At 41.0% G+C, this 23,767-nt stretch overlaps 1 protein-coding gene across 5 annotated transcripts in view; it reads left to right on the plus strand.

The window, feature by feature from the left end:
* tenm3 (teneurin transmembrane protein 3) overlaps positions 1-23,767 on the plus strand; it is a 1,636,378-nt gene that overhangs the window by 1,576,820 nt on the left and 35,791 nt on the right. For all 5 annotated transcript variants that reach the window (XM_059974311.1, XM_059974313.1, XM_059974312.1 and 2 more), the window contains 3 exons: positions 3,547-3,796; positions 16,476-16,708; positions 18,429-18,583. In XM_059974311.1, the coding sequence (XP_059830294.1) occupies positions 3,547-3,796; positions 16,476-16,708; positions 18,429-18,583 (638 nt within the window). The remainder of the gene's footprint in view (positions 1-3,546; positions 3,797-16,475; positions 16,709-18,428; positions 18,584-23,767) is intronic.

Raw genomic sequence — 23,767 nt, forward strand, 5'->3', positions numbered from 1 at the left:
CCTGTAAATAATATTCACCTCCCCCATCATTGCCTCTTAAGTCAGATATTAAGGATTTGAAATTTTTTCTGCATTCCATGTTCTGTTGCAATCGCAGGACTCTGCACTGTTTATGCCCCCATTTCTAATTGCTGGAAGGTGATGCCAATTGGAATTCGTGTTGCAGATTAGAGATGCTTGTAAAATTGTTAGTGTTGAGCTAAATTTTAAGGATATTGTTACGTTTTGTAATTTCAGAACATTAAACTAATTCAAAGGATGAGACAGGATGTCTAACTTTGTGTTTAAGGGAGGCCCGCATGTATCACATAGTGTAATAATGTCTGCAATTTACATGTAACCCGTAATTAGTTACGAACAAAAAATTATTAATCAACCAATATATGTACAAGATTACTGTCCATTATCACCTGCCCTATTTGTATTGGTGATAGAACCATTAGCTGAATTAGTTAGAACGGATCCAGACATTGTGGGCTTCAGATTTAACCAGGAGGAATATAAGATTAATTTATTTGCTGATGATGTTCCGATTTACTTAACAAACCCATTACATTTGTTGCATAAATTATCTTACAGATTGGAAGAATATGGGAAAATATCAGGGTATAAAGTAAATTGGGATAAAAGTGAAATTTTACCCCTTACTAAAGGAGATTATAGTCAATGCTGATTAGTAACTCAATTTAGATGGCCAACAAATGATATAAAATATTTAGGTATAAGAGTCGATAATGATATAAAGAATTTATATAAATTAAATTATTTGCCATTATTGAAAAAAATACAAGAAGATCTTGATAAATGGATGATGTTACCAATAACATTAGTAGGTAGAGGTAATGCTGTAAAGATGAATATATTTCCCAGATTACAATATTTATTCCAAACATTACCAACACAACTGCCCCAGAAGTTTTTTCAAGAGTTGAATAAATGTGTGAGGAAGTTTCTTTGGAAAGGTAAGATGTCAAGAATATCGTTGGAAAAATTGACATGTAAATTTGACCTAGGAGGGTTACAACTCCCAAATTTTAAGAATTATTATAAAGCAAATCAACTTAGATTTATTGCATCTTCTTTTGATGAAGAAAAACCGGCATGGATTAGAATAGAGTTAGATAAGATAGAAGAAGACATACCAGAAGATTTTATATATAAGTGGGAATCCAAATGGATACGGGGAAAGAAAGAATCTCCTATATTAAAACATTTGATCGATTTATGGAATAAGGTAAATGTGGATGATGAGATAAAGAAATCTTTATTAGCAAAGAGAACCCTAATTCAAAATAGACTTATTCCTTTTACAATGGATAATCAACTTTTATATAACTGGTTTCAAAAAGGGATCAGATATATAGGTGACTGTTTTGAAGGAGGTATATTGATGTCATTTGATCAATTAAAGAATAAATATAAAATATCAAATAACACTCTTTTCTGTTATTTTCAATTAAAGGCCTATTTAAGAGATAAACTGGGTCGAACAATGTTAATGCCAAAACCTAATGAAATAGAAACTAATTCAAAAAGGAAAAATTAAAAAATTTACGTCTTGTATGTATAATTTGATTCAAAAACAGACAATTAAACCAGGAATTCATAAGTCAAGACAAAAATGGGAAACTGATCTGAATATTAAAATTGATGAAAAAAATTGGTCAAGACTATGTCTTGATAGTATGACAAATACAATAAATGTCCGACTTAGATTAGTACAATACAATTTTTTACATCAATTATATATTACACCACAAAAAATAAATAGATTAAACCCAAATTTATCTGACCAATGTTTCCGATGTAATCAAGAAATCGGTACTTTTTTACATTCTACTTGGTCTTGTTTTAAAATTCAACCTTTTTGGATAAATCTAAGACTCTTACTGGAACAAATTATTGGAATACAACTTCCAGATAGCCCAACATTATTTTTATTAGGTGATATTGAAGCGATAATACCGAAACCTGAACTGAATAAATATCAGAAAAAATTTATAAAAATTGCATTGGCAGTAGCCAAAAAGCTATTGCAGTTACTTGGAAATCAGATTCATACTTAACTATGGACCGTTGGAATAATGAAATATATAGCTGCATTCCACTTGAAAAACTTACTTATAATTTACAAAATGAATATGATATATTTTTTGAAAATTTGGCACCCCTATCTACAGAAGATAGGATTAAATATATAGGTCCTTTGAAAATAAAATTATTAGTTATTTGGGGAAAAATAAAGATATATACTAAAGTTATTTTGAACTCCATGGTGCATGTGGGGATCCTCCGATATCCAGGCAATTCTTCTTTCTTTCTTCTTTCTTTTTTTTAGACAGGGATGTTAAGGGGGGAAGGGTTAAGGGGAGGGGGAAGGGCCAATAATAATTTTATTATTCTATTCATTGTATGTAATTCTCTTAAAAATTTAATAAAAAATATATTTTAAAAAATTACTAGCTAAATCTGATTGGAACTTTTGTTTCAAATTAGAGATGCTTGCAAAATTGTTAACTGTTGAGTTAAGTCTTAAGGATATTTTGCATAATGCTTTGAAGAGTGACCAGAGCATGTCATTGTTTTGTACAAGCAACACATTGACTACAAGTTACAAAACATTACTAATTTATTTCTCTAGTTATGAATGGTTTGCCCTTCAGGAATATGTTCATATTTGCACAAGCTGTGTCAAATTTAAAATTCACCAGGCCTCTGTTAGAATTCTGTGCGCAGTCCCTGATCTTGTAGATAATAATAGAAGCCAGTGTTAATATCAAACTGACTCGTGATCCAAACAGCATGTTCTCGATGAATTATTTAAGTGTGGACAAAGTATTTCTACCTTTGATATTGCCCTTTGAGGAGGTTAGCAACGTGTCACATGGCCTTTGACTGAATTGGGGAAAAACTGAAAAAAATCGATGCCAACCAAAATACTCGCAATTAGATCATTGGTCTGTAATTAGTTGCTGCAATAATTTCAGTGGAATTTGCTCCACATTACATAACATACCCCTGAATGGGTCAACATTTTGAGACAGGAGCTGGTGTATATTTAAAATGCAAAAGTAAATATTTATGGTAGATGAGGATATAAGATTCTGAAGCAGGAGCAGTAAGCTGTTTATCACTCTCATTTAAAACTCCTGATAAATGTTTATAATGAGCAGTCATTATATTAAGATTGTATTCATCCAGCTGCTCTCCCGTCAAATAGCAGGCTTGGACTCATCTAGCATGCTTGATAAACTTGCCTAAGATCAAATCCTGCCGTTTAGGCTTTTGCAGATCAAACGACAGGTGAATGTCAAGTGATTTTACTCTTTAGAGATTGATGCACCCTTGACATTCAACAGTGATTTAATCTGTATTCTCTTCCCACAATTGCTGTAGGCACAGCCTGTCTTAATCAATTGTTTTGATTGGTGTGCTCTAATGTGAAATTTAAATTGCACTTCATGATTTATGATGATGATTTTGCGATCAAGGGAAATGCCTTATTGCTTGTGACAATGACAAAGTTACTCATATCATCCCTATTAGGAATTCTGTACAAGGGAAACGGTGAAAATCAGTTCATCTCCCAGCAGCCAGCTGTGATCAGCAGCATCATGGGTAATGGGCGAAGGCGAAGCGTCTCCTGCCCCAGCTGCAACGGCCAATCAGACGGCAACAAGCTCCTGGCACCCGTGGCTTTGGCATGTGGCATTGACGGCAGTTTGTATGTGGGTGATTTCAACTTCATCCGTCGTATCTTTCCTTCAGGAAACGTGACTAGTATTCTCGAGCTAAGGTAAGTCCAGAGCTCCAAGTTCTTTCTTACGTGGATAAGCCGTGGATCATGGAAAATTATTTTCTTTCCAATCCTGTCATTCCTACTCTCACCACTCCTTTTTCCATCTAGTAGAAGAGTATGATAGGCTGCATCAAGTTAATTGTACGTGTGCAAGCAGAATTTTGCCCAACGTTGTGATATTGTAGACAAACATGGTGTGGTGGAACTCATTTCATTAATTCCATCAGTACAGGCAATAACATTAACCCATCATTCCAATCTCTTGTATCACTAATGTTGGAAATGTTGTGATGAGATGGAAGAGAAAGACTATCCACCCTTCTATGAGCTGTTGTAGTCCTAGAGAAACCATCAGCACCGTACTTGATGCTTGTTGGACCTTGTTGTCTCCAAATAGTGCACGTGCCTCCTCGTTTGGGAGGAAAGTTTGTAGGCAATGGTTCACTTCCATAGAAGGGAGGTCAGTCGATTTAACGTGTGAGGTCATTGCCCAGTAGCTTTAATTAGTTTGATGTCCAGCTTCCAGAGAAGAACATCCAAGTTCCTAAACTGCCTTGGTGGGATCAAGTTGACCATACGGTCTTTTAGGAATTGAGGTAGTACATGCTGCAGTTGGTATTTTATAATTATTGATGGTAAATTAATATGCTCAACTTCAGTAATTATTTTATAGCTTGCCCATTAAATTCCATTTCTAGTAAGGTCAAGAATCCAGGTTATCATTGCTCTGACAGGGTTACCGCTAATACAGCACTAGTATTTCTGTAGAGGTTACTCACTTAAAGAATTAAACTGCTTTGCTGTGAAGGACAAAATAAACGAGTGTCTGGTCATTGTGTGGGCAAACATGTCAAAGTCAATCTGTGCTGCACATTACTATTAACATGCACTTTTAATGAAGCAAACCTGATTTGCACTGAAACTGTGTTCTGCTTGCATGGCATTAAAACAATATGCTTGCTCCTCTAATAATACAGAACCATTCTGATCCTCTGACACATTGATATAATGCATTTTATTCAAACTGAACTCTCTGATTTGTATACCGCACCTAATCTGCACTTTCCTCTTCTTTTTTTCTTGCTACCTATTAAGAAATAAAGATTTTAGACATAGGTAAGTTTAAAATCTGCTGTTAATGTTCTTTACCACTTTGGCTCCCATGTTTAAATTAACTTTCTTTTCATATCTAAACTGTTCTTGCACATTAGCATCTGGATTAATGACTTACTTTCCACAGGGCTACCAAATCTATAGTGTTTGTTTTCAGTTTCAAATCGGAGGAAGGGCAGGTAGTGCTGAGGAAGTAAGGAGTCAGCACACGGACTTCGACAGAATGGGCAAAGAAAGGCAGATGGAATATTGTGTATGTTCATACACTTGGGTAAAAGGAAAAAGGCGTAGATGGGAAGAAAGTTCAGAAATCAGAGGTGCAAAAGGACTTGGCAGGAGTCACTTACAGGTTGAGTCAGTAGTAAGGAAGGCAACTGCAATGTTGGCATTAATTTCAAGATAAAAGCAAGGATGTATTACTGAGGCCTTATAAACCATTGGACAGACTGCACTTGGAATACTGTCAGCAGTTTTGGGCCCCTTATCCAAGAAAAGATGTGCACGAGAATGATGTAGAAAGGGTTAATGCATGACGAGTGTTTAATGGCTTTGGGAGTGTACTCACTGGTGTTGAGGTGATAAAGGGGTATCTCAATGAAACCTATCAAATATTGAAAGGCCTAGAGAGTGTGAATGTAGAGAGGACATTTCCTACAGTGGAGGAGTCTGGGACCAGAGGGCGCAGCCTCAGAATAGAGGATCATCCCTTTAAAACAGAGATTAGAGGGAATTTCTTAAGCCGGAGGGTGGGGAATATGTGAAATTCACTGCCACAGACAGTTGTGGAGGCCCAGTAGTTGGGTATACTTAAAAGCAAAGTTGTTAGATTCTTGATTAGTAAGAGCTTCAAAGATTATGGGGAGATGGCAGGGAAATGGAGTTGAGAGGGACAATAAATCAGTCATGATGGAGCAGGCTAGAAGGGCTGAATGGTCTAATTCTGCTCCTATGTCTTATCATCTTATGGAATCTGAATATATACGTAATTGAGAGGACTCTTTGATCTTTTTCAGAAGGGTGTAAATTTGAGAAGAGCCATATTATGCAACTTCAATTAGTAGTAACGTTGCAAACCATGTGGGGAAATTGCAGAGCAGCCAGGATAACTAAGAACAATCTTGCTGTCCTTTCCTGGAAATTTACCTGTGTCACGTACTTGGCAATTTCTGTATGAATCCACTTCCCCTGCCCTTTGGCACAGTGCATTCTCAATCATGATGACTCAATTGTGTAAAATAAATTCTCCTCTTTCTCTTGGGGGAAAGCGGTCAACAGGGCTATGGGGAAAGAAGGGGATAGAGCAGGAAATGGACTGGATTTTCCTGTAAGACATGTCCAATCATTGTACAAAGTGGACCCCATCAGTGCTATAACAATTCCGCAATTTTTTTGTCGATTACCTTCAAGTTCTGTGACTGTTATGATCCTAGCCTCTGAGGAACTGTTTCCTCCTGATTTCTAGACTTTAAACACCTCCACTGGATCACTTTGTTTCCTGGAAGAAGGATTCTCCATGTCTCTCTCTCTCTGTCTCTCCAGAAAACTGGAATCTATTTATGAATAGAATATAGTTTTGAATTCTTAATACCATCATATTGAAGCTGCTTGTACTGTATTGCAAACTCCCCTTTTCATTGCGTTCTCTGTACTCACTTTATCTCTGGAGACACAAGAGACCACAGATGCTGGAACCTGGTGCAAATAGCAAACTGCTCGACACACTCAGTGGGTTGAGCCGCATCTGTGGAAGGAAACGGACAGTCAACGTTTTGGATCTTGGGCGTTAGCAGTCCTGATGAAGGGTCTCAGCCCGAAACACTGGCAGGTGTTCCACCTCCTGTGGTTACAGGGGAATGTAACTGGGTTTTGAGAAATGACAAAGGAGAGGAAGGAAAACCAAGCCAGCTTGGTCTGTTGTTGAGGAGTGAAGGTGGTGGTAGCCAATTTGGAGGATGGGGTGAGATGAGCCTGTCATTGGCACCAGTTATTCATTGTCTGTGTTTAATAAAATGGATGGTGGATCTTATAAGATATGATGGGATGAGGGGAAATCTGAGAGGAGCTAGGGAAAGATGCAAAGTTAGGGCTAGAGTACAGGGAATATTGGAAATTTGGTCTTGTAACCTCAGAAAGGAAGTAGCAGGTCTTAATGAAATCTATTGTCCTCCAGCCCACCCATGCCACCATCCTTGCTTGCACTTGTTACTTGAGACGAGGTTAGAAGAGACGAGTTTGCCAATAAAGTGCTTGCATTCTTGACGTACCCCAGGATAGCTGGGTAGTACGGAAAGAGTGCTGCATTGCCAGTGATGCTGTTTTGCAGTTGAGATGTTCAGGGAAGGCATATTCAGGCAGGAGCGAAATAATCCATGGCTCACTCTTCCCAGAAGATTGGAAAGCTCCCTTGGAGTCCTGGCCAATGCTCCTCACTCCATAGTTGCCAAGATAAATGCTTCAATCATTCTGTTATGGCTGGGATTTTATCACAAATCATCTCCCACTCTCTCCCACATTATAACAGATACAACAGTTCAAAGAAAAACAATCTGACTATGAGGTGATTTGGGAAATCCTCAGGATGTGAAAGATGCGCTGCCAAATGTTCATTTAATTGCGATTATTTTTCCTTCGCATTTGTCCCTCCTTGGCACCCATGCAGCATTTACTGCTTTGGCTGTATTTCTGCTGAATAATAATATTGCTGTTGGCTGACATTGCTGCACCTATTGAATAGCAGGATCTGCTTTGTGTTCAGTGTCAATCTCAAAGTAGTTTCCTTTGAATCAGTGGAAACCTCAGCCCATGTATGTACTATAAGCATTCATCTCGAAGTCAAGTGTTCTGCTGAAGCTCCCCATCAGTACAAACACAAGTGCAATTTATACATTCGATGTCCACTTTATTAGGTACCTTCTGTATCTAATAAAGTGACCACGAAGTGTATATATTCATGGTCTTCTTCTGCTGTAGCCCATCCACTTAAAAGTTCGACATGTTGTGTATTCAGAGATGCTCTTCTGCACACTACTGTTGTAACACATGGTCATTTGAGTTACTCTCACCTTCCTGTCAGTTTGAACCAGTCTGGCCATTCTCCTTTGACCTCTTTCATGAAAGAGGCATTTTCACCCACAGAACTGCCTCTCAGTGGATAATTTTTGCTTTTTGCACCACTCTCTATAAACCCTAGAGACTGCTGTGCTTGAAAACCCCAGGAGATCAGCAATATTTAACACACTCAAATCACCCCATCCGGCACCAACCATCATTCCACAGTCAAAGTCATTTAGAGCACATTTCTTGCCCACTCTGATGTTTGGTCTGAACAACAACTGAACTCTGAACTATTTTTGCATGCTTTTATGTATTGATTGCTACCACATAATCAACTGACTTAGATATTTGCATTAAGCAGCATGTGTCTAGGTGTACCTAATAAAGTGGCCAGTCGGTGCATGTAGACAGCCTGATGCTAAACTGAGGCTGATTTTAACACTAGATTTCCTCAGATAATTTCAGAACAATGCTCTGATTTTATTTTTAATCTATATTCATGAATGGCTGTGGGAAAATTGCCCCTGTTAATGATTTGAGACATTTTCCTTAATCCACTGCCCCAGTAATTAGTTTTTCATTAGCATGGAAGGAAATGAATTTGTCCCAGTTAAAACCAATCATCATCTTCCATTCCTGCCCCCAAATTAGATTGTAGCCCAGAATAGTCATAATATTTGTAAGATTAATTACGTTCCCCGATGCTGTCCAGTCATATGCTTTATTAATATCACACAACGACATTGTAACATACCAGAAATTAAGTTAATATCACCCAGGGTGCAAAAGGCACTTGTCATGTTATTCACAAAGACTCTGCATCCCAACAAATATCCAACAAAATATCAGGAAGTCTGTGTGCTAACAGATATTGATTAACAGTGTTTGTATGACAGCCCTCTTGTGTTTACCTCAGTAACATTGGTACTCCCAGTATATCTCACTAATCACTTTATTTATGGGCTTTATTCTACACCCATGCTGAACGAAGAACTGGGAAAAACCCTAAAAATGAAATAGGAATGATTTTATCAGCTTGAGGAATTAGTGTTGATCTAAAATGCAGACGGTTTGGAAATATATATCTAATATGAAACATAATGATGGTTTAACCAGAAATTGCTTACAGAATAAAAAATAACACTAGATTAATGTTGCTTTAAATTCTCATAGTCTGGTACCAGGGAGAAAGTTTCCCAGAGCTGCCATAGACTGTGCAAAAAATCTGCCAAACGGAAAATTCAGCATCAGACTCAAGGAAGGGGAGGTCAGATGGAAGAAACTTCAAGGCTGTCGGCCAGACTTGTTCTTCGGCACCATCTATTGGCAAGCAGGGGAATCCTCCCTCTTTGACAAATGAAGGGATATTGAAAAGAGAAACTTGTGAGTGTCGAGCAGCTTTAATGGGTAGATATAATAAGCAATTAGACATCCAAACTAGGTAAGACATCCTCTCCATTAGAACAGGCTGCGCTGTAATGTGTTAGGTAGCCATACTGGCTCACAGTTCCAGCAAACCTCCGCTTGATTCTGCTATTGTTGATTGAAAGAAAGTAGATTATTGTGGAATAAATGGTGCAGTAGGATTGTTAGGAATGCTCCAATAGCTGGCAGAGGCTAGGTGAGTTTAATGGCCTCTTAAATGCAGTACTGTGCAAATGTCTTAGGCATGTATATATAGATCAGATGCCCCATGCTCTGGCACAGTATTGTGGTAATTTTATGTATTGCACTGTGATGTTGCCGTGGAACAAAGCAAATTTCATGACATATATGGAACAACAATGGCAGGTATTTCTGAGAATAATGCAGAAGGTGCAGGATCGATTCATTCCAAAGAGGAAGAAAGATCCTAAGGGGAGTAAGGGGCAGCCGTGGCTGATGAGGGAAGTAAAGGGCAGTATAAAAATAAAAGAGAATAAGTATAACATAGCAAAGATGAGCGGGAAACCGGAGGACTGGTAAGCTTTTAAGGAGCAACAGAAGATAACAAGAAAGGCAATACGCCAAGAAAAAATGAGCTACAAAGGTAAACTAGCCAAGAATATAAAGGAGGATAGTAAAAGCTTCTTCAGGTATGTGAATAGCAAAAAAAATAGTTAAGACCAAAATTGGACCATTGAAGACAGAAACGGGTGAATTTATTATGGGGAACAAGGAAATGGCAGATGAGTTGAACAGGTACTTTGGATCTGTCTTCACTAGGGAAGACACAAACAATCTCCCAGATGTAATAGTGGCCAAAGGAACTAGGGTAAAGGATGAACTGAAGGAAATTTATATTAGGCGAGAAACGGTGTTGGATAGACTGTTGAGTCTGAAGGCTGATAAGTCCCCGGGACCTGATGGTCTGCATCCCAGGGTACTTAAAGAGGTGGCTCTAGAAATCGTGGACGCATTGGTAATCATTTTCCAATGTTCTATAGATTCAGGAACAGTTCCTGCTGATTGGAGGGTGGCTAATGTTGTCCCACTTTTCAAGAAAGGAGGGAGAGAGATAACGGGGATTTATAGACCGGTTAGCCTGACATCAGTGGTGGGAAAGATGCTGGAGTCAATTATAAAAGAGGAAATTACGACACATTTGGATAGCAGTAGGAGGATCAGTCCGAGTCAGCATGGATTTATGAAGGGAAAATCATGCTTGACTAATCTTCTGGAGTTTTTTGAGGATGTAACTATGAAAATGGACAAGGGAGAGCCAGTGGATGTAGTGTACCTGGACTTCCAGAAAGCTTTTGATAAAGTCCCACATAGGAGATTAGTGGGCAAAATTAGGGCACATGGTATTGGAGGCAGAGTACTGACATGGATTGAAAATTGGCTGGCTGACAGGAAACAAAGAGTAGCGATTAACGGGTCCCTTTCAGAATGGCAGGCTGTGACCAGTGGAGAACCGCAAAGTTCGGTGCTAGGACCGCAGCTGTTTACATTATACATTAATGATTTAGATGAAGGGATTAAAAGTAACTTTAGCAAATTTGCTGATGACACAGAGCTGGGTGGCAGTGTGAAATGTCAGGAGGATGTTATGAAAGTGCAGGGTGACTTGGACAGGTTGGGTGAGTGGGCAAATGTATGGCAGATACAGTTTAATGTGGATAAATGTGAGGTTATCCACTTTGGTGGCAAGAACAGGAAGGCAGATTACTACCTAAATGGAGTCAAGTTAGGAAAAGGGGAAGTACAACGAGATCTAGGTGTTCTTGTTCATCAGTCAATGAAAGCAAGCATGCAGGTACAGCAGGCAGTGAAGAAAGCTAATGGCATGCTGGCCTTTATAACAAGAGGAATTGAGTATAGGAGTAAAGAGGTCCCTCTGCAGCTGTACAGGGCCCTGGTGAGACCCCACCTGGAGTATTGTGTGCAGTTTTGGTCTCCAAATTTGAGGAATGTCATTCTTGCTATTGAGGGTGTGCAGCGTAGGTTCACAAGGTTAATTCCCAGAATGGCGGGACTGTCATATGTTGAAAGATTGGAGTGACTGGGCTTGTATACACTGGAATTTAGGTTGAGAGGGGATCTGATTGAAACATATAAGATTATTAAGGGATTGGACACGCTGGAGGCAGGAAGCAAGATCCTGCTGATGGGTGAGTCCAGAACTAGAGGCCACAGTTTAAGAATAAGGGGTAGGCCATTTAGAACAGAGATGCAGAAAAACTTTTTCACCCAGAGAGTGGTGGATATGTGGAATGCTCTGCCCCAGAAGACAGTGGAGGCCAAGTCTCTGGATGGATTCAAGAGAGAGTTAGATAGAACTCTTATAGATAGCGGGGTCAAGGGATATGGAGAGAGGGCAGGAACGGGGTACTGATTGTGTATGATCAGCCATGATCACAGTGAATGGTGGTGCTGGCTAAAAGGGCCGAATGGCCTACTCCTGCACATGTCTATTGACATGTGAGTGATGATAAACCCGATTCTGATATGAGAATATATATTGTGGAATGAGAGTGGGGGGGGGCAGGGGGAGGGGAATCATGGTTGATAAAAGGGGATGGGAGAGGAGAGGGAATGGGAAATACCAGCGAGACATTCTGTAATGGTCAATAAACCAATTGTTTGGAATCAAATGTCCTTACCTGGTGTCTCAGGGCTGGGTGTATCCGCACCCACACCACCCCCTGTCCCTGGCACTCCTTCTCTGCCATCCGTCTCACACCCCTCCCGTGGCGCTCCTCTCTCACCATTCCCGACATCCTTTGCTCCCTCCAGATTGACAAACTCACTCTCCGCTCCATGTTGACAAGTACAGGACAGTGCAAAAATCTTAGGCACACTGGCTATATATATGTGCCTGAGAGTGTCACACAATATTGTATATCAGCAAATATATGAGAACAGGAAGTCTACCCATTCATTTTTCATTGGTAGGATAAGATCATCACCGCATGTAGTTCTTTGATTCTGCAGTTCACTCCACTGACCAAATTTAGGAATTGCAATTACCATGTTGGCACAGTGTGTTTTGTGTTACTGACCAGTGACAAATTTCTAATCATAAGTTATTTCTGTTTGGTGTTAAGGAATTGACACTATCTGTAACACAGGAACATCTTGCCTTTGATTTAGCTATTGAAATGATAAACGCATTCTCAGTGATAATATGAGGAGTTCACACACAGAACGGTTTGCCTCAAATTTTATTCAAGGGCCAGGCCAGTTATTATTCCGTTTTATCAAAAGAAACTTGATGAAATTATTGATTAAGGTTATCAGCAGCGACATGTCTGCAATATCTCTTATTCAGAACCGCAGTGCCTTTCTGGAGTATGGAGAACAAATCCAATCAGAACTCGTAACAGATAAGTAGAAGGTGCTTGTGTGTCCTCCTCCTTCTCTAACTTTGCTTTTTACTGGATCTCACAATTATTGGGTCTAACAACTGCAGTAGATTCAATCATTCCATGCACCTAGTGGGGTCAGGGGTCAATAAAATGTTTATGCTTAATAGAATACAGTTAAGTTTCCATTCATTCTTTTAATTATGTTATTTTAATACTGCAATAATTTGATCGATTATTCTAATTAAATCATCGATATGCATAATTTCTCTTTGGTCCAGTGATCTGGAGTGATGCCTCTGATTAAAGCTACTGTTGTAGCTTTAATGGATAGGCAGGACCAAGAACTGGATTGACTTGAGCTGAGGATTAAACCCCCAATGTAGTGGGAATCTTCATAGCTGTGCAATTTTCTTCTAGTCCATCCATTCTTCTCAGTTCCTTCACCCACAGCTGTCTGGAGGTTGTTCATTATATTAGTTAAATCATGTAGGCATTTATCTGCATTTGTTTCTATTCACAATGATAAATTACAATGATGTGTGGAAATTTTTTGACACAATATGAGCAACTTATAATGATGTTCTTTATCTTTCATGTAATTTATCACCATCCCACACCATTGCACAACTGCCATTGTTTCTGGTTAACTCGGTGGATGAGAAGATTATGATGGATTTTATATTAATGGAGTATTATTCTGAGAGAGTTGTTCTCATCATTGTTGTGTCTCTTATGTCTCTTGACATTGCACGAAATCCTGTCTGTATACTCTAAGCACAGCAGAGTATACTGACCCGACATATAAAATCAGGAGCAGCCTGTGATTTTCTTCATCATGTGATTTCTGACTACAAGGTGGTTTGATAGTTTGATTTGCATTTGGTCTTCTCATCCCTCCCTCCCACCGTAACTCCTAAGACACCTATCACACCCATCTTGTTGTTCATCACTAAATGATATCTCCATTTGCAGAACACTTCTCCTAGTTATTTTCTACTCGTACCAGTCTTTGCTTCATTGACTTTGGTCAAACCAGATTTCAGGAATGGACTGTGGTGTGCGAAATGATGTTTAGCATGAAAGACTGAGGGGAGACAATGAGCCAGATTGACAGCTTTGATTGCAAGAAGCACCGTTAAAATAAAATGTGAATGAAGATGTTGTGTCTTGTAGTCAAAGTGTCAGCCAGCCAAAATGATTTGCATCGGCGGTTAAACCATACATTACATTTCACTGTCAGTTGAAGATATTCCAGTGATCCAAAAGATAAATGATGGGAATAAATGAGGTTCAATAAATTTGAATTTATCCTCAATAGGTATTCACATTTAATTACTATACAGTCATTTCTTATTACCTATTTATCTCCAAAATTGTTTCCTGCCAGGTCTTTGAGAATCTTACAATATTTCCTTGATTTTATGTGTAAGCAAATAAACTAGATTGTTCTGCCTCCTTAAAATGGCTTCACTACCTTTTTTTTGGTGGGGGGAGAGTTCCTAGAATACCATTCATATCAGGTGGATAAATTAATTCTCAAAATATTAAATGTAGATGCTGCACTATTTGATGCTGTGGGAGTGTTAGGTTGTAAGCATACATTGGTGTTTGGGTCAGTATTTTCAGGGCTACATAATAGAAGTTTATTGTGTGCTCTAGAATTTATATTGCTTCCACATTAATATGATTAGTTTGATTTGGTGTAATTGTAGCTGGTTTCTTCTTTTGCCACATTTTTGAAAACTTTGATTAACTATGATGTCTAAACACTTCAAAGTACTTGAAGCCATGGTTATGATCAATTACTTGAAAACTTGGGTTGATGTTACTCATAACAGCACCTGGGTGCTCCCTTTGTCCGTAGTATTTGGACGCTAGATCGTATTTCTGTGTGTCTGGGCATTTCCTCTGTCAGATGCCCAACAGATGTGTGAACTGTCCAATCTCTCTTTCTTGCAGTCCCTACCCCAGATCGTGTAGGGCCTTCTCTAGCCAGGCGCAAACACTCTGTGTAAACTGTGAGAGTTCACAACAGAACTGGATGGATTGTGGGAAGTGCTCTCAGCTTCTCAACTCCGTACAGTGGCCTGACTAAATTCAGCACCACATCCCACACAATCAGTTGCCATAGCAGATAATATCTGCTGTAAATTGTTGGAAGCTTCCCGAGCAGGGGCTTGACTGGTATCGTCAATTACCATCATAATTCTGAGCAGCTTCACTGACTTCAAGCTTAGAGTGAACAGTTGGGATAAATAGTCCATGCTGCCGGCAGGCTGACCTTTTTTAGATCTGGCACTGTGTATTGAGAAAGGGTTTCAGTCATCCAAGACAAACATGACTGTCAAGTAGTAATTCAAAGATCCTGCACCTTCCCCTTTATGCCGAACTGACAATTTCTGATGAGCCAGAATTAGGGTTCGAATCTTACCACTTTTTTATTCGACTGATTTAAGTTTATTTATCACAAGTACATCGATACATACAGTGAAATGCATATCTCTATCAACAACCAACGCACTTGAGTGTGTGCTGGAGGCAGTCCACAAGTATCGCCATACGTTCTGGCGCCAACATAGCATACCCACAATATTCAGCAGAACAACACAGAACACAGCAAGCAACAAAACAGCAACAGCTAAATCAAGCTCCGTTCCTCCCCCTCACCCCCACACATGCACAGGCCTCCACCTCCAACCCTCAAGGTAGGCCATATTCTTCATTCTCCAGCCAACTCCGATTTAGATTTGTAGGCAGACATTGGGACTTCAACGGCAATTTAACAGTTGTTAACCGTGTACAATTTGCATAGCTCATTCACTTTGTTTTCGTGGTGCTCTGAGTGCTTGGCTGTAAACTACTGACCAATCCAATTGTCTGTGAAATTTGTTTTTTTATATAAAAGGTAGAGCGAGGGCAAAAGACTGCAACATTAAACGGGTAAGAAGAGCTTGCGACACAGAATCTGTTCGCGTGAAATAAAATGGAGAATAGAAATTAATTCTGGTAGAGCCTGTAATTGTTATTGATTCTGACTTAGTTCTGCTTTGCAGAGGCCAAAAGCTGATGCATCCCCCTTGAGTGTGGTTATTAATGACCAAGAATGTCCCAATTTTGCAAAACTCAAATTGACACTTCATAACTAAACCAAAAATAAGGACTAAAACCTTCATTTCAAGGCTCATCTAATGATACAGCTGTTATCACATTCACACTAGAGTTCTGTTTTTAACCCATTTCTCAGAACTCAGATATATGAACAAGGCATTCTCTGTGAATATACCCAGTGTTGTGAGCAGGTGAATAGGATTTGTATGGAGAAAAATAATGATTTGTTAAATGAATTTACTCAGTAGGAGTTCTTAAACCACTGCTCTTAATGGCTTCTCACTGTCATTCTATGTGTGGATGGCTGTAATGAACACTCTGGTGTCTCTGAGGTTAGAATAGTGGGTGGTGAAATGATTAAAGCACCTGCATTTAGCCTGTCCTTTAATTAGTTCTCAGTCTCCTCTTTACTGTAGGACAAGCTAAAATATTCTTCAGAACATTATACAAGACACCAGGGTAACTTTCTGCACTCCAATATAGAGTGGTTCACTTTTTCATACCTATTCTTAACAATATCATTTTGTATCTCGATAACCCATTAGCCATTTGGATTCAATACCATTCACCGTTTTGTTTCTGCTGTCATAAGAAAAATGTTCTTTTTGCAGCAATAACCCAGCACACCGATATTTCTTGGCAACTGACCCTGTCACTGGAGACCTGTACATCTCCGATACCAATACCAGGAGGATCTATCATCCCAAGTCGTTGACGGGTACCAAGGATGTGACGGCAAACTCTGAAGTGGTGGCAGGGACTGGAGAACAGTGCCTACCATTCGATGAAGCCCGATGTGGTGATGGAGGCAAAGCTGTAGAGGCTTCACTGATGAGTCCAAAAGGTAGGATGCACAACAAATAGAGAAATGTACTGTCTGTGTACACCTGCAGATAGAAACATATGCATACTTCATAGATTAGTGACAACAATTTCAAAAAAAAATTAATGTACATAGAAACTGCAGAATAAAATGTACAAAATCCCTGAGCAACTCAGTGGGTCAGGAGGCATCTATGGAGAGGAATAAACAGCTGATGTTTTGGGCTTCATCAGGACAGGAAAGGAAGGGGGGAGGTTGCCAGAACAAGGTGGGGGGAGGGGAAGGAGTACAAACTTGCAGGGGATATGTGAAGCCAAGTTAAGAGGAAGATAGGTGTGTAGGGGAGGAAGGATGAATTGAGAAGCTGTGAGGAGAAAGGTGGAAAAATAAAGGGCGCGTAAGCAAGTCTTATACATGCTGCTATAAACAGAAGCAGGTCTTGTGACTTTAAATTCTTAGTGTAGGATTTTTTAGTGTTTGCCAAGTAAAGCCTTGTTGCTGCTTATAAATGAGCTCTGTGCTCCATTGAATGTCCCATGACATGAAAGAGTAGGAAGTCACAGTGGGACTACACTTATAGCAAATTTAGTGCGATAAATGAGGATTTCTTAATGAGGAAGCTTCGTCTTTCACATTAGCACCTTGAGACCCTCTGTGTCGAAAGCGAGTCTTGTAATTGGACAGAATACAATAAGCACTGAGATGATTCTTGCGAACTCTGAAACAGAAAACAAAGTACTGGAAGATAGTCAGGCAAATGGAATGGCAGACATCGAAAAATGTTTGTCAGTTTATCGGGTACCTTGTACAAAAGGTCAGGTAAGTGGATATTAATGAAAGTCGCCACTTTATAAGGTGCTTCTGCACACCTTCTCATTTATGCAAGTATCTAATCAGCCAATCACGTGGCAGCAACTCAATGCATAATGTCATACAGACATGGTCAAGATGTTCAGCTCCACAAACGCGAGTAAATCTGCAGGTGCTGGAAATCCAGAGCAACACACGCAAAATGCTGAAGGAACTCAGCAGGCCAGGCAACATCTATGGAAAAGAGTACAGTTGATGTTTCAGGCCCAAACGTTGACTGTTTACTCTTTTCCACAGATGCTGCCTGGCCTGCTGAGTTCCTCCAGCATTTTGTGTGTGTTGCTGAAGATCCAGTTGTGGTTGACTGTGGAATGATTGTTGGTGCCAGGTGGGGTGATTTGAATATCTCAAAAACTGTAGACCTCCAGGCCTTTTCATGAATCACAGTTTCTGGAGTTTACAGAGAATGGTGCGAAAAACTAAAAAAAAAATCCAGTATGGGGCGAATCTGTGAGCAAAAACGTCTCGTTAATGAGAGAGGTCAGAGGAGAATGAGCAAATTGGTTCAAATTGACAGGATGATGAGAGTAACTCAAATAACCACACCCTACATCAGTGGTGTGCAGAAGAGCATCTCTGAACACTTTGAACCTTGAAGTGGATGGGCTACAGTAGCAGAAGGCTACTTTGTCAGGTACAGGAGGCCATGGATTGTAGAAGCCCTGTTACAGCACTGTTCAGATAAAACATTACAATACTTCTCTGCCCTCTTCCTCATCCTAACCTGTGTGTGAGTTTTTCTGCTGTAAGGCGTTTGTTTAACTTAGTAACTCTGTGTAAAAAATGGCTATAAAAAGTCAAACAGAAGCTGTGTCATTTGGTTTCTATTTGCAGTGTCTATGTCACAGTGATTTGTATTTCTTGTCAACAGGAATTGCCATTGACAAAAATGGTCTGATGTATTTTGTGGATGGAACTATGATCAGAAAGGTTGACCAGAATGGAATAATATCCACCCTCCTAGGTTCCAATGACCTCACATCAGCACGACCTTTGACCTGTGACACCACCATGCACATAAGCCAGGTATGATTCTGTTTACATTGAGCATAGTCAAAATTTAGACAGAGAGAAAAAAAGATAATACTGAGGGGACTTTTTCCGTACAAAGATTGAATCCTGCATGGATGTGAGAAGAAGTTACTTCATTGTTGGATAGTAGAAAGCAAATTAACAGCTCATGATGAATGACAAATTCAGGAACAGAATCTGTCAAGGGATGCTAAATATATTCAAAAAGTTGGCCATAGGTTTTACTTTACAGAGTTACATTCACTCAAGGGAAAGTCAGTTTAACTTTTGAAGTTGACACTCCACTCCCTTTGTGCTGTACTGAAGAGACAACAGACTTTGAGTGCTTAAAGATCCATGGGGCAATTTTATTTTGATACAATTAGTTTTAACTATCTGAGAATGTTCAACTCACCAATGTACAACTTTACAGATATTAATTTAGATTTCATTGCTTCTTGTTGGACAAATCCCCAGCCCTTGACCTGTTAAAGATAAAAATAGGTACAGCAACAGGCTCTTTCCAATCTGGCCTGCAGAAGCCCTGTAAAAATTATTCCTGTTCCATTGCTAGTTCTCTTTAAATAAGATCCAAATCTCAGGACTTTTTCACTGGACCTTCAATTGGATATCTCTTAAGTGACCATAGTCTTTTGACAGAGTTGTAAGTGTGACCAGCTGTGGGTCCATTGTCACGGACCATGTACTGGAATGACATATTGATGTTATCTTCTGCTATAATATTGGTTGGATTTAATATATTGTGGTGAGCATTTGGTTCATAATTACAGACGAAGTCAACAACCTTTTTTTTGTGATAAATACAAAACAGAGTGGGCATCATGACCCGAGAGAGAAGCCCACCAGTCTCACACCGACGGGGATGGTGACCATCGCACACCCCGGTTACAGTTAGGGTGACCCACAAATACACAAGCAAGTAACTGTATAACTCAAGCTAAAACGTAACCCTAAATGAACTGGAACTTCCCACCATAATCCCACTGAAGCATTTCAACACAAGAACAATAAACAGTGCTGGTCTTTAGAGTTGCAGGTGCAGGCTGTCGAGGGGTCAGCTGTAGCCTGGGGCGCTGGGAGTTCTGAAGCCCCCCTCCAGGGGAGGCCCTGTTTGTGTGAGGCAAGAGACAGGGCACCCAGAGTGTCACTTCCTTCGTTCAGCCTCAATGGGTCAGTGGTGGTCAAGGGCTGACACAGTGCCGGGGCAAGCACACCTGACAAACCACATTGGAGATGTGGTCGAGCACCTTTCCTGGCCCCTTCCTTCACAGCCTGGGAGACGGCAACTAACTGTATAAACCAAGCTAAAATGTAACAATAAATAGTTTTTTTTCAGTAGGTACGTTTAATGTCAGAGAAATGTATACAGTATCAATCCTGAAATTCTTTTTCTTCGCAAACATCTACAAAATCAGAGTGCCCCAAAGAATGAATGACAGTTAAATGTTAGAACCCCAAAGCCCTCCCCCCAGCTCCCCCCTCCCACACGTAAGCAATAGCAAAGCAATGGCCCCCCGCAGCAAAAAAAGTATCTCCACCCTCCACAAGACATTCAAGCACACAGCAAAGCATCAATAGAGACACAGAGTTGGAGTACTCAAAAGACTGTTCGTTCAGCTAGGAATTCATTCTCTCTCTCTCTCTCTCTCTCTCTCTCTCTCTCTCTCTCTCTCTCTCTCTCTCTCTCTCTCTCTCTCTCTCTCTCTCTCCCTCTCCCTCTCCCTCTCCCTCTCCCTCTCCCTCTCCCTCTCCCTCTCCCTCTCCCTCTCCCTCTCCCTCTCCCTCTCCCTCTCCCTCTCCCTCTCCCTCTCCCTCTCCCTCTCCCTCTCCCTCTCCCTCTCCCTCTCCCTCTCCCTCTCCCTCTCCCTCTCCCTCTCCCTCTCCCTCTCCCTCTCCCTCTCTCTCTCCCCCCCTCTCTCTCCCCCTCTACCCCCCTCTCCCTCTCTCCCTCTCCCTCTCCCCCCCTCTCCCCCTCTCTCTCTCTCCCCTCCCCCTCTCTCTCCCTCTCTCTCCCCCCCTCTCCCTCCCTCCCTCTCTCTCTCCCTCTCTCTCTCCCTCTCCCCCTCTCTCTCCCCCTCTCTCTCCCCCTCTCTCCCCCTCTCTCCCCCTCTCTCCCCCTCTCTCCCCCTCTCTCTCTCTCCCTCTCTCTCTCCCTCTCTCTCCCCCCTCTCCCCCCCTCTCCCCTCCTCTCTCTCCTCCCTCTCCTCCCTCTCTCCCCCCCCTCTCTCTCTCTCTCTCCCCCCTCTCTCTCTCTCTCTCTCTCCCTCCCTCTCTCTCTCTCCCTCTCTCTTTCTCCCTCTCTCTCTCCCTCTCTCTCTCTCCCCCCTCTCTCCCCCCTCTCCCCCCCTCTCTCTCCCCCCTCTCTCCCCCTCTCCCTCCTCTCTCCCACTCTCTCTCCCCTCCCCCTCTCTCTCTCCCCTCCCCCCCTCTCTCTCCCCCCTCTCCCCCTCTCTCTCCCCCCTCTCCCCTCTCTCTCTCCCCCCTCTCCCCCTCTCTCTCTCCCTAATAAGGAAAAAGAGGTGTCCCTGTTTCACAGTGAGAGGGGAGACATAATAAAACAACTGGCCGATTTATGGTATTCGAAGTCTGTTGCATTGCTCTTTCCAGGCTCCGTGCCCAAAGAACTTCAGTCTCGGGGCACACAGCCAGCAGCCAACTCACTGTTTACGATCTTCCATCTCCCAGGACACACCAGGCGGCCTCACTGGCCTGGAGTCCAGCCGCCTCCAGAGCCACGGATATCCAGGACTCTGAAGGCACGCTAGTCTTGCAGGCCATGCCCTGGGCATGTCAAAAGGCGCCCAGTCGCAAGGCCCGGAGAACGGGTCCCATTTCCACAAAGAACCGAAGTCAGCGTGGAACTCCAGGTCAGGGTCTTCAAAAGAACCCCGGGAAAGCAAAAAAAAAAGAGATATTAAAGATAGAAATAGAGCTGTTTCCAAAGAGGCAAGCAGAGGAGTGACTGTTAGGCACCATCATCCTCAGCTCTGCTCTCTGTATGCACTGGAACTTGCTACCATAATCTTACCAAAGCATCTTAACATCTTAACACAAGAATAATAAACAGTGCTGGTCATCAGAAATGCAGAGGCCGGCTGTCAACCACGCACCCCTCCCTTACCCCCCCCCCCCCCCAACTCAAGGAGCATCACAATATCAATGTTGTACATAAGCCTCGGAGACCCTTCTGTACGAGGATTTTCATTTTATTTATTCATTCCGTATGTGATATCCCTATTGGCCCTGACTGAGGGGGCATTGAAGAGTCAGCCACTTTGGTGGTTCTGGATAAAAACAGCAGATTTCTGCCCTTGAAGCGCATGAATTGACCAAATGAAAGAGGATATTAACTCTTGTTAGGTAATCAAGCTCCAGGGGTTCTTGAGTCTCTCAGGAGGGTTGCCTATTTAGGGAAGAATTATAATCATAGAACAATATAGCACAGAAACAGGCCATTTGGCCCAATTAGTCTATGTCAAACTGATGATATCTTGCCCAGTCCCATCAATCTCTCTCTAGACCATAGCACTCTATACCCCTGTCATCCATGTACCATCCAAATTTCTCTTAAATGTTATAATCAAACCCACATCCATCACTACATCCAGCAGCTCTTTCCAGAACTTACCCCTCAGGTTCCTTTCACCCTTAACCTATGACCTCTAGTCTCACCCAGCCTCAGTGAAAATGCCTGCTTGCATTTACCCTATCTATACCTCTCATAATTTTGTCTGTTATCAAATATTCAGGGAATTAAGTCCTGATCCATTTACCCCAAAACTCAGGTCCTCCAGTCCTAGCAAGATTGGTGAAAAAAGAGATGAGGCAAATTTTTTTTCTCTCGCTCAAAGGGCCATCAGTCTTGGGAACTCTTCTTCAAAGTGCAATGGAAGCAGAGCTTTGGATGTATTGAGGTGGTAGAAGCTTCATTCTTGGTAAACAAGGGTTACTAAAGGTGTTCAGAAATACAGAGTTGAGGGTACAATCCAATAGGCCATGATCTTATTAACAGGTGGAGCAATGTTGAGGAGACGTATGGTTTATTCCTATTCCAAGTTTATATGTTTATAATCCAGTGGTTTTGTGCTTACTTTGCTGAAGTGAGTGTTTCTGTTATGTCTAGATTTATTTAATTACTTAAATAGTGAAATCCTCCAGCTGTGGCGCTGACATTCAAGCTCAGGTCTGGATCAATGTGGCTGCTAGGCTAGTAGCTAGTCACCATATTACTGAAACACGTAACAATAGCTTTAACAATAGGCAAAGATCCTTTAAAAGTAAAGATCAGATTATAATCTATGAAATGAGTCTGTTGGTAAGGAGGTGAATACAAATGGATTTCGCAGTTATGCAGGTGAATCAAGAAAGAATCCTTTAATTTGTATTTATTTAGCCATTCTATGGTCATTGAAATCCCTTTTGATTTCCGATAATTCAAAGCCGTCTTTCCACTGAACAAAATTCAATTGCTCAATAATTCGAATCGAGTAATGTAAACAACACAGCTGCTTGGGGAATTGAGTACTTAAGAACTAATTATTGGATCATTTCTGTTAAGAGATTGTGAAACAAGAGTAGGCGATGTATATGAATGAGGGGTATAAACGCAGAGATTCTGCACTGAATGAAAAAGTGGTTGAAAATGGTCCAGTAGAGGCTGCAAAGAGGAAGGCTGGATCTAGGTCTCAGATCTACGCCCTGCCCTTTGCCTGATCCTACACAGCATTCACTGTCTCTTGCTTCACTTTAAAATGTATAGCAGTAGCCCCACCTTCTGGTGTATTACAGTAAATGCTGTCATTCATTCTCTTTGTTGCTAAAAAAGATAGTTCTGCTCTGCTGAGAAAACACTATGAAAGTTGAATGCAAATGAGCCTTCGTCAAGAATGTCCCTCTTGTTTGAGCTTTCCGAAACACAAGCTACCTGATTCAATGCAACGCACACAAAAAATACTGGAGGGATTCTGCTGTCAGGTAGCATCTGTGGAAGAGTAAATAAGATGTCGACAGTTTGGTCTGAGACCCTTCTTCATCAGGTCCTGAGTCTTGGCCCTAATCGTCGACGCTATTCCTCTCCTTAGTTGCTGCTCAACCTGCTGAGTTCCTCCAGCATTTTGAGTGTGTTGCTCTGGATTTCCAGTATCTGCAGAATCTCTTGTGTTTATGTACATGATTCAG

This window comes from Hypanus sabinus, chromosome 7 (genome assembly GCF_030144855.1).
Source record: "Hypanus sabinus isolate sHypSab1 chromosome 7, sHypSab1.hap1, whole genome shotgun sequence".
In the NCBI taxonomy this organism is placed as follows: Eukaryota; Metazoa; Chordata; class Chondrichthyes; order Myliobatiformes; family Dasyatidae; genus Hypanus; species Hypanus sabinus.